This window comes from Polypterus senegalus, chromosome 13, assembly GCF_016835505.1.
Source record: "Polypterus senegalus isolate Bchr_013 chromosome 13, ASM1683550v1, whole genome shotgun sequence".
In the NCBI taxonomy this organism is placed as follows: Eukaryota; Metazoa; Chordata; class Cladistia; order Polypteriformes; family Polypteridae; genus Polypterus; species Polypterus senegalus.
Genome location: NC_053166.1, coordinates 107111904 through 107124056, shown reverse-complemented (window position 1 = coordinate 107124056; position 12153 = coordinate 107111904). Strand labels below are relative to the sequence as shown.

Here is a 12153-nt window from a genome sequence, read left to right as displayed (position 1 = left end):
AAATAATGATAATCAAATCCTTGATGACAGCAACACTCAGTAACACTCACAAAACAAATACTGTATATTGACAGTCATGTTACATTATTTTTAAAATGTTCCCTTTTCTTTTTCTACCTTTTTTAACACACTACTTCTCCGCTGCGATACGCGGGTATATATATATATATATATGTATATATATATATCCCGCTCTACATACTCGAATAATGGATACTTTATTCGCCATCAATGATTGTTTTGGTAAAGCCATACTCAGTGTATTCATTAGATGAACGGTAAAAAGTAAGAGCGAGGGAGGATGACTCATTGAGGCATTCAGGCTGTAGTCTTGCGTCAACTCTATCTGAATTGCGATCACATTTGAAAAACATATCTTTTCAAGTTCTATTTAGTCCATATGTGTCAAACTCAAGGGCGCGGGCCACATCCGCCCCGCGTAATTATATCCGGCCCGCGAGATCATTTTATATACTGTATTATTGTTATTAAAGCCCGGGTATATGAAGCGCTGGTAACACAATAAACTATAGATCCCATAATGCAGCGCTTCAGCTGCCTTGCATCAGGGTAACCTGAATGCAATTCAGAAGATACAGAAAACAGCATAATTAAATAAGAATCTGACACTTCAGCGGACGTTTTAACCCGTGCACAATCACAAAGTGATTTCAAGTGAAGCTGCTTTTATGGGAGACACAAATGCACCAGTTCACCTTGCCCCACTTTCCCTGTTGCCAAGTACTGTTAAACCAAGTCGTCACTACGGTGTTCCCAAATACGCACTTTGCTGATAAACTAGGGCTGGGCGATATATCAAAAATTTATCGTTACCGAAATTTATGACTCTCATCGACGTCATTTTGCCCATGTCGGTAAATTCGGATTTTAAAAAAAGAAAAGGCATGTGCAGGTTGGCGATGTTCATGTCCCTTTAAGACGCTGTGCTACGTTACAGACTTGACGGGGTGGAGTCACATGACTCTACTACCTGTAACAAGACGAGACACGGGTGAACAAATGGAGGACGATTTAAATGTTGAAGCAGCAGCGACGAAGGTAGAGCTGGTGGAGGAGGAAGAGGAGATGCTTGTTAACAAAAAAAATGCATCATCAATCGTTTGGCAACATTTTGGATTCAACAAAGATGATATTGATCAAAAAATTGTTAAATGTAAACTCTGCAAAAAGACTGTTGCGTCAAGTCAAGGTAACACAACCAACCTCTTCCACCACCTGCAGCACAACCATGTGATTCAATTCGAAGACATAAAAAAGCTCAAAGCGAGAAGAGATTAGGAGGACCAGCAAAAGCGTCTTCCTCCACCAGGCAGCGGTCAATAACCAAGCATTTGCTAGTACTCAACTATATGAGCTAACTTCAAAAAGATGGCAAGAAATCACAAATGCTATAGGCTACCACATAGCAAAAGACATGGCTCCTATTGCTACAGTGGAACGCAACGGGTTCAGACACTTCATGAAAATAATTGACAAGAGATACGAACTCCCATCACGAAAATATTTTTCAAAACTATCATTCCCAGTATGTACAGCACAGAGAGGAAAAAGGTTGCTGCTGAATTGAGATACGTTAAGCACGCGTTGCAGCCACATCCGATCTCTGGTCCAGCCGCACAATGGAGCCGTATATTAGTCTCACAGTTCATTACATCGACAACAAATGGGAGCTGCGTACCAGAGTGCTCGAGACGGCCTATTTTCCATCTGATCACACGGGGGAGATGGTTGGACAGGGGTTGAGAGCGATGCTGTCTGCATGGGACATCAGTGAAGAGGACCTTGTTGCTATAACAACTGACAACGGCCCAAATATTGTGAAAGCTGTCAAGCTCAATAAATGGACACGGGTGCAATGTTTTGGGCACAGGCTGCACCTGGCAGTCGGTAAGTGTGTACATCTTAATATATTTGGGTGGTGACATCTGGTGTGTTTTAAAGTGACTTTAATTCTGTGTGTCATATTCAAAATTGAAAGTATTAATGTTTGAATAATGTTTATATAGGCATAAAAATACTTAAGACTGCTGAGCAGCAGTGTATCCAGAAAGTTTTTACAGAAGACTTATTGTGAGCCAGTGTTGATCATGTTGTGCTGTGAAATGTAGCAAAATACATGATTTTTAAAATGTTTTATTACTGTGCCAACCCTTTTAATTTTGTAAATATGGTCTGAGAGGTCTTATTTAATTCTTACTTTATTTTGCTTGCTTTATTTGAGAATTAGACCATGAATTGGGGTGATGTTGGGTGTGAAGATTTGGATAGATATGCTACCTCAAGGCCTTAGCAGAGATAGGCCTTTGTCCATGATGGCATTATATTTGCACAATCATTGTTTACTTTGTGAATAGCCAATGTGAAACATATTTATTATTAAACTATTTTGTTTACAAGGGATACACATTTTTAGAGAGCATGGTTACATATTGTATCCTACACTTTTTATTTTGTTCAGTTAATAAATCTTAACCACTAAAAGTACTTACTACTATTGTCTTCATTTATTTTCAGTGACATTTTACAGTCCTTTAAAGTGGTAATAATATAATTGCAATGAATAGGTCTAGGGGGAATAATATTATCAAAATAACTGGAGGAACTATGCTGCCTGCCACAGCCCCATCAAATGAAAAAAAAAAAAGTTTGTTTTTTTGGCACTTGGGGTGGTTATCGTCCATTTATCGTTATCGAGGTTAACTGCTCAATTTATCGTGATATTGATTTTAGGCCATATCGCCCATGTTTATGATAAACTGAGCGCACTGCGCACTGAGTTTGCACGGCGCTTTGGTGACTTTGATGAACAAAAAAAGTCTGTCTACATGCGGCTCGAACCTTGTGCATGTTTGGTAGCACATATCTGTGTGAGAAGCTCTTCTCAGTGATAAAGACTAACAAAACAGCACACAGAAGTCGCCTCACTGATGAGCACCTGCAATCCATCCTGAGAATCTCCACAACACAGAACCTCACAGCAAACAGAAACGAACCTGTGGCCAAAAAAGATGCCAGGCGTCCAGCTCTAAAATGACATATGAGCAAAGACAAGTGAATGATTTGATTTGTTATTGCACGTAAGAGCGGGAGTCAACCGTTTTAACAAACAGCGTATTGCACTGATACGAAATAGTGTGTGTGTATATATGTAGATATGTATGTATATGTATATATATGTTTATATATGTGTGTGTGTATATATGTATTTGTGTGTATATATGTGTGTGTATGTATGTATATGTGTGTATATATGTGTGTGTATATATGTAGATATATATGTATGTATATATGTGTATATGTACATACTGTATATATATATATGTTTATGTGTGTGTGTGTAAATATATATATATATATATGACAACAACACTCATCACTCACAACAGTGACAAAACAATTACATTGACAATCAGGTTACGTTATTTTCAAAATGTTTCCTTTTCTTTTCATTGCTTCTTTAACACACTACTTCTCCGCTGCGAAGCGCGGGTATTTTGCTAGTTCATGTTAAGTTTAAGTTGGGTTTTAGAACAAATCACAGTACTGAAACTGCACTTATTAAAGTAGTAAATGACTTGTGGTTAAATCCATACAGAGGTCGTGTATCTGTTCTCATCCTCCTAGATCTAAGAGCTGCATTTCATACCATCGATCACAATATTCTTAGAAATTGTCTTAGTCAATGGGTGGGCCTCCCTGGCAGTGTCTTAAATCGGTTTGAGTCTTACCTGGCAGGTGGAAAATTCTTTGCTAGTTGTGGTAATTATACTTCAAAGACACATGATATTCTATATGGTGTTCCACAAGGCTCTATCCTGGGTCCACTGCTCTTTTCGATTTACATGCTTCCATTAGGTAAGATTATCTCAAGGCATAACGTGAGCTACCACAGCTATGCTGATGACACACAACTGTATTTATCAATAGTGCCTATTGATCCCGACTCTCTTGGTTCACTGACACAATGTCTTACTTGTGTTTTTGAATGGATGAGTACTAATTTTCTCAAACTAAATAACAAGAAAACAGAAATTTTAGTGATTGGCAAAAAATGGTTATAATGAGGGGATTAGAAATAAATTTGATCCATTAGGATTAAAAGTCAAGACAGAGGTAAAGAATTTAGGGGTAATTATCAACTCTGACCTAAATTTTAAATCACATATTAATCAGATTACTAAGAGAGCATTTTTTCACTTAAGAAATATAATAAAAGTTAGATCTCCTTCGACAACACGCTTTTGTTTTCAGTCGACTAGATTACTGTAACTTACTCCTCTCAGGACTACCCAAAAAAAGACATCAATCAATTGCAACTAGTGCAGAATGTAGCTTCTAGAATCTTAACTAGGAAAATAAAATTCCAAACGCATCTCTCCAGTTCTGATGTCACTTCACTGGTTACCCATGCCATTTAGAATTGAAAATACTGCTTATGTTTTACAAAGCCTTAAATAATCTCACTCCATCCTATATTTCAAAATGCCTTTCATCTTACACTCCAAATCGTAACCTCAGATCTTTAAATGAGTGTCTGCTTATAATTCCAAAAGCTAAACTTAAAAGAAATGGTGAGGCAGCCTTCTGCTGTTATGCACCTAAAATCTGGTACAGCTTCCAATAGAAATTCGCCAGGCTAATACGGTGGAGCACTTTAAAAAACTGCTAAAATCTCATTATTTTAACATGGCTTTCTCATAGCTTCATTTTAGTTTAACCCTGATATTCTATATATGCATTTAATTATTATTATAATTATTGGTGGCTCCGAAATCCTTACTAACTCCTACTTTCTCTGCTGTTATTATTTTGGTTTTCTGTGGTGGCAATCTGAGCCACCACCACCCGATCAAAGCACTGTGCTGTCCCTACATTGATGGATTGAAGGCCAGGGGTCCACATGACCATCATCATCATCAAATTATTCCATGTGAAGCCTGAAAACCATGAGGATTGATTGAGATTGTTGATGTTAGGTAGAATGCCAAGAGAGGGTTGGGCGGTTTCATGGCCTGGAACCCCTGTAGATTTTTTTTTTTTTCTCCAGCCTTCTGGAGTGTTTTTTTTCTTTTTTTTTTTTCCCCTGTCCTCCCAGGTCTTCGGACCTTACTTTTACTCTATGTTAATTAGTATTGCCTAATTTTATTTTAAAATTTTGTCTTTTTTCTCTTCATCCTGTAAAGCACTTTCAGCTACATCTTTTGTATGAAAATGTGCTATATAAATAAATGTTGTTGTTCAGCATTTCTTGCCTTGCAGTTCCTGTCATCGTACATTTATGCAGATCGTTGTAGACGCAGAACACACATGAAATGTAAGTATTCCAACTAACTATATATTATTTACCCCATACAACTCCAGGCACCTCACTCCCAGATAAAGAGACTTGAAATGGGTGAACTTCAGCTATGTCGGTGGGTGGGATGGGATGGGATAACAAGCCGCTTGCTGCTTCTGCTGATTAACACATTTGCAACAAAAAAAAAAAGAAAAAAAAAAGGCCACTGATAGAGAGATGCGAAGGAATTTAAGGTGGCCCGGGATTACAACTTTTTCATAGGCTTCAGGGATTCTAGTGTTAAGCAGCATTTAGTTAACCATTTAGTTACTGTCAGTACTTTTCCTTATACTTTTAATAATTCATTGCTATAACTTCATTTAAGTACTGTATAGGCTTATATTAAAGTTATCAGGTACTGATTATAGTGAGAAGTCAAGCAAAATGATAATACCTTTTATTGGCTAACTAAAAAGATTATAATATGCACGCTTTCGAGGCAACTAGGGGCCTAAGTTGCATTGAAAGCTTGCATATTGCAATCTTTTTAGTTAGCCAATAAAAGGTGTCATTTTGCTTGACTTCTCACTACATTCATAATGGCTAACATGGTACAACACCCTAGAACTACATATATTGATTAAAAATATTTGATTACAGTTCTGCATTAACCAAGAGTGATGCTTGTTTATTGAGTAAACAAGAAGTACATCAAATTGCTAACTCAAGAAAAATAAAGAGCACCTGAAGGAAACAATAAACTGGATAGTAATAATAAATGTGGAAAAAAAAAAATCAGAAAAATTGCATTTATTTACCATTCAAATTAATGAAAAAGAAAATCAGCTTTTGCTTTTTTCAATGGGTACTTAACTGTTTCTACAATTGTAGTCCCTCTGACTGAAGATGAAATTGGGGAGTTTGTTCCAAACTGTCTAAACAAGGTCTTAGTTCAAGAAGCAAAAGCTTGTTAATTTTACAATAGATGATGCACAATGACTACTCAAAATAATTAAAAGGCTGATCATGGAAGATATGTGCAAAAACATTCCTGCTGAAATGCCATGGCATTGCACAAAGGGAATAAGTCAATGCTGAAATTGGCGTGATGTAAAGCAAATAACGTCTCTTACAATTAAAAGTCAGTTTTTGCCTTTGAGTGAGACTTTTTACAAATACATTCAAATTACATTTGAATAGTAACATTTGAAAATGACAGTCGTATTATAGAGTGTTTCAGTTAAAATGGGAATGAGGCTAGAACTAGCCATTCATGGTAGATTAAGGAAATAAATTGGAAAACACAGTTTGGTTACAAAAGAAAAAAAAAGTTGAAAACCGTTAAAATCAGGTATACCACTACTCTGCTCGTAAGGTAAAGTAAAAAGTGTGACCTGAACATATTACAAGGCTGGTGTCTCTCAAAGCAGGCAACACATTAAATTTTTATCCAAATGTTATCCCTTGCTCATACCGATGTCTTCCAGGGGCTCAGAACTCAACAGGTGTGAAATGATATTACAATAAACATATTTTACTTATTTCCTTCCAACATTCTTATGCTGAAAATGTTCAGATATTAAACATATTCTAATGACTGGGCTGGGAATTCAAAGCCATATAGCTGCACAGCTACCAAGCAGCACACTTTCTGAAGGAGTGGTGGGTTATACAAATGAACCACTGGAATTACCTCTGGGAGTCAGAGAGAAGATTGGGGTGTGGTTGAAAAAGGGGAAGGAGTACAACAGTACTGTGCATTTGGCAGAAGGTGCACAAAAGACAGAACATGTCTCGGAGGAGTCAGAAAGCTACTGACAAAGAGAATAAGAAAATGCCGGAATGCAGTAATAGCAGAGCAGCACATGCGACCAAAACATGGGAATACAAGAGAAGAAAGAAATGAAAGAAGCAGCATGCTTCAAGGCCATGACACTGAAGTGGGAGATGGATCATACAGGGAAGTCACTCATGTCAGGAGCAACTGAAAAAATGGCATCCCTCATGGACCTCACAGTGAGAGGAGGTAGAATAGTGGTGGATATTGGATGATAGTGGTGGGGTTGGTGTTTCATGGAGTGTCAGTGCTGTATAAGGCATTTCCAATGGCCACAAATTTTGGAATGCATGGCAATAACATGAATAAAGACTCACCAGATTTCAATGCCCCGCACCTGTACCAGTATATTTCTTCTCCATCTAGTTGTGGATGTAACATTTCAGTAAGTATTCAGTTTTGTCTACACTTTTTTGGCGACAAAAAAAAAAATTCTGAAAAATATGAAATTATCCATTTTTTGCTTCAGTACTGGTAGTAAGATGTAAAAGCTGGTATCTGTGCTAAAGTCATGATTTTAGTATTTATCAAAAACTAGTCCCTACCTATCCTGACAGCATTGTGCACAAGGTAGGAACTCGCTCCGGAAAAAGTCACCTGTCCACTGTAAGTTCCACTCAGCCAGAGCCAATTTGGAATCACCAAATAGCCTAACACAAAACTTTGAGGATGTCGGGAAAAAAACCAAGGTATTCAGGGTCAAAACAAAACAGATAAGGAGAAAACATGCAAGATACTCACTGAAAACAACATAATGCAGAATTCAAACCCAAGGTGCTAGATCAATTTTTAAAGCAAGCATAATCCTGATAAAAAAAGTCTTTTTAATAATTGATGGGTAGACAACTAAGAATGTCTCACTTGGTAATGGCACTGAAATCCATCATTGCCAACATGAAACAGATATAGCTCAAGAAGCAAATATTCAGATTTTCTACAGTATACACTTACAAAAACTCTGAATAGTGAGAACAACTTTGAATCATTCAGTCAAATACTTTTGTTAGTAGCATTCATCTGCCTTCCTAATACTTCCAGCTAAAGACTTCCCCAAGCACAAGGTGGGATTTGGTGTTATCAATCAAAAATTATTAGACAGAAGGAGACTGTGACAGTAAATTAGACTAAATTTGACAACTGAACATGATAGTTTCAGAAGCTAAAGTAGAACTTCTGACATCACGAAGTAACGCTAAGTAATAACATATTGCCCAATGAGAAGAAGTGATTGGTCTCTTGGACTCTGCAACTGGTTACAACACCTGCTGCGGAAATAACTGCAATCAGGCATTTCCTATGGTAACAGGTTCCTTTCTCACAGAAAATCATAACTTAAACCAATCCCCTGTACATAAACAGAGAAAAATATGAAATAATGGAAAAAAAAAACCAAACGTGAGAAGTGAAAATACTTGGCTCTCCATAACTGATATTAAAATACCTTGTTACAGCTTCCTTACACATTAATTAGACTAGCGTCATTCTCCCAACTTGTACAGCACAATGTACAGACACCTAACAGGTAATACAATGTCATCATATTCAAATGATCATACAAATAACTTTGAATTAGACAGATGTGTCTTTGTTAGTTCAAACTGTATCACTATTGGTGCTTGGAATCAAAAGGTGCCATTGCTCTCTTTACCATCCAAATGTGCCTTGCTTGCTCTTGTCTATTTTCTCTCCAACATATACTGTATGATGAAGCTGCCTGCCACAGATAAAAATTACAGTTTGCTGCTATCTCACCCTTTCTAGCAAGAAGTGTGTGGAGGGTTCTGCAGGTCTCTCCATGGTAAAGATTACATTTGGTAGTGTGAAACAAATTCAGTGCTCTAAGCATTTCAGCAGAGCTACACTGTCAATTTAAAAAAAATTGTATTTACTGATTTCAAATTGCATTTCAAAATCCAGAAAAATACCTGATTGACAGCAAAAAGGCTGCATTCCACTGAAATATTATATTAATACATTGCAAGTTGCTTTATATTGTATTTCCATGCATCTAAGTTCAACTCATCTGCTACATACAAACAATTGTTTAATAATGTGAAAAGTGTAACACTCAAGTGACAGTAATTAATTAAAAATGCATGTTCATTAAAACCAAAACAAAGCCATGTGAATGCAAACTCTTTTCCAGTAAGAGAAAAATCTCTTAATTACAGTCATTCAGGAAAACAAAACCAACATCCATAATTACCCATTTTGTACTCATTTTTAATAATAACTAAACACTGCTTTATGAAATATTAAACAATATAAATCAGATTTTTCTTCCGTATTCTGCACAATTGAGGCATTCTTCTCAAGCAACTTACTGATATTGTATAACATTTACAAATATTAATAGATGTTTCTGCATATGTATTTTAAAAGATTAAATGTATATACTAAATCTGTTTTTTTATATTGAGTTGTTTTTACTCTCTTCTGTCTTAGCAGTGTTCTGTTAGAATGATTTGTTTTCAGACAAAACAAAAAAAAAAAATACTATACACTAATCTGTATAAGATGCCTATAAAAATTATTTGCTGTCCTTTGATAAATTTCCAAACAGAATCTTAATTGGGCTGCTTGCTAGTTCAACCTACAATTCTGATAAAGTGATGTAAACTAGGAATCCACTCTGTATGTAGAATATAAAGAAAATTGAGTTGGTTTTTACTACTCAGAAAAAGACTACATACGGTTTTGCTTGTGAATGACAGACTACACATGTCACTTTAAAGAAAATTTTGGCTTTTACTTTATTTTGTGAATGGGAAACACTTTTTTTACCCTAAAATGTTATCACACATCACTACTCACTTAATTTCACAAAATTCTTACTCAACAAGTCTACAATATAGTTTCATTTTGATATGGGTCACTCAGTTTTACTTTCTAACGAGTTAAAGGGGGTTCAGTATCCAAAATTCACCCTTAAACGGTAATGTAACATATTCTATAACAATGCATATGCTTAAAGTAACAGGTTCAAGAGACTGCTACCAGATTTCTGACTTGTTTCTATCATGTAAACCAGTGCTTTTCAAAACTTGGGGTTGTGGAATAAGTTGTTTGACTTGAAAATTCTAGGTAACTGGAGGTGAAAGTCAAGGGATATGAGGACCCTGAGTTCCTAGAGGGCTAGAATAAGGTAACCTTTAATATAATTTCTTATCAATGTTCCCTCTTTTTTTGGATGGGGTTTGCTTTACACCGGCTGGTTCTCAAGGCCAATTACCACTCCAAAAGAATTATTACAATTATGTTTACTTTGAAGTTTAACGTATTGGGAGAGAATTGGGGCAATGAGGATTATGTTTGGCCTGGAGAGGTTTAGAAGAAACTAATTTGCGAAGCACTGATGTTTTTTAAAAAAAAACAAAAAAAAAAACAACATGAATCTTGAATTTGGTCAACATCACGGCTTGTTGTTCAATACATATATATTTTTTAAATTTTTCAACAAACACAAACGTGTCAATACTAATCATATCTTACTGAATTATCAATGTATAAACCTGTAGGTCACTTTCTTTATGAAAGCAAAAAGCTTCTTCAGCCCTGTGATAGCCGTCATGTGGAAACGTTTGCCTAGGTTTTGTCAGTAACGTTCCACTGATTATAAAGTGAAAATCACGTGTAAAGTAGTCTTGCTTTTCAGATCAATCAGCCCACACTGTCATGTCTAATGCCACTCGTACTGTCAAATGGATACTTGTTTCCTTCCATTACTTCGTCTTGCAATTCGAGGACAGAAATTATGCAGTCTTACGTTGACTCCTCACTGTGTTTTATATTAGGAAAAGTAAAGAGACTGTTCGTTGTTAATACCGTTACATAAATCGTTTTAATATCAACACAATTACGTATGAAGCTTTCGGTGCACTAAACAGAAAGTGAATGGCTTGATTGTGAAAGGAAGTAAATTACTAAAAGAGAGGGAATGAGTACAGCCAAACATCACAATCGTTGCTGTTCACCGTCACCAATACATCATAAGGTATACAATGGGCACAGGTTACGCACAAACGTTGCATTGCTACTTCCCTTTCTTATGTGCGACATGCCCAAGCTCCGTCAAGCTAGAAGCGGGTGTGGGGCGCACTAAGTTCCGGTTCGACGTTACTCACCTGGTGGAGCGCGGTGATGCCATCGGCGTTCGTGCTGTCTATCACTGCAGGCTCCGATTCTGACATCTCTGCCTCCCGCAGCATTTCGGCTGCCTCCTCCGCATCTCCAGAGGCGCAGGCTGCCAAGAACTCCGCAGCTCGGTCAAAACGCACCGAGCGCCGTGTTTTCCTTCGCTTCTTACCCGCCAGTTCAGACTCTGCTGCCTCATCCTCCTCCACGCTAACGACAACCCCGCTATTACTGACTGAACTGTGTTCGAGTCTTCTTCGCCGAGGAACAGACGGCTGTTGGTCTGTAGTTGAGCCCACCCAGCGCTTTAATTGTTCGCGCCGCTTAGCCTTGGCAGCAGACACGGCTCCACCATCCGCCATGTCTGTTTATCTTCCTGCCTGGCGCGCTTCCTGCTCCGCCTAGGATTTGTTTAAATGCAACTACGTACGATAACATACTACCATAACGCCACCCTCTCTTTTCTGTTTCTTACCGTCAACTGTTCGGCAAGCAAAAGTCGCCTAACGCTTTGGCACGTAACTGTGCTGAACTCTTTACGTAGTGACGTTGTAGCATACTGCGTCCTCTTTTGGGAAGTGTAGTTTATAATAGCTTAAGATTGTAGTTCTCTTTTCATTTCCGCCTTTTTGCACCGCCACATGGTCCAAACAGTGCATGGTCCCTGACCTAATATGAAAGAATTTAGTGAATGCATTGTGGGTGCAACATAGTCCGTTAAGTTCCTCCTTTTCTCTGATTTTGATTTATTTCATTTGAGTCATGGCAAGTCAAAATAATAACTATCCAGTGAGCCAGCGCACAATGTTTCTAGCAGTGATTTCATTCTCTACAACTCTATGAAGCCTCAGCACATCTTGACACACCAGCAATACAATACAAT

At 37.4% G+C, this 12153-nt stretch overlaps 1 protein-coding gene across 2 annotated transcripts in view; it reads right to left on the bottom strand.

The window, feature by feature from the left end:
* Positions 1-11804, bottom strand: part of ppp1r12c (protein phosphatase 1, regulatory subunit 12C) — a 252081-nt gene extending 240277 nt beyond the window's left edge. For both annotated transcript variants that reach the window (XM_039773835.1, XM_039773836.1), the window contains exon 1: positions 11261-11804. In XM_039773835.1, coding sequence (XP_039629769.1) covers positions 11261-11632 — 372 coding nt within the window. In that variant the 5' untranslated portion in view covers positions 11633-11804. The remainder of the gene's footprint in view (positions 1-11260) is intronic.
* Between the last annotated feature and the right edge of the window lie 349 nt (positions 11805-12153).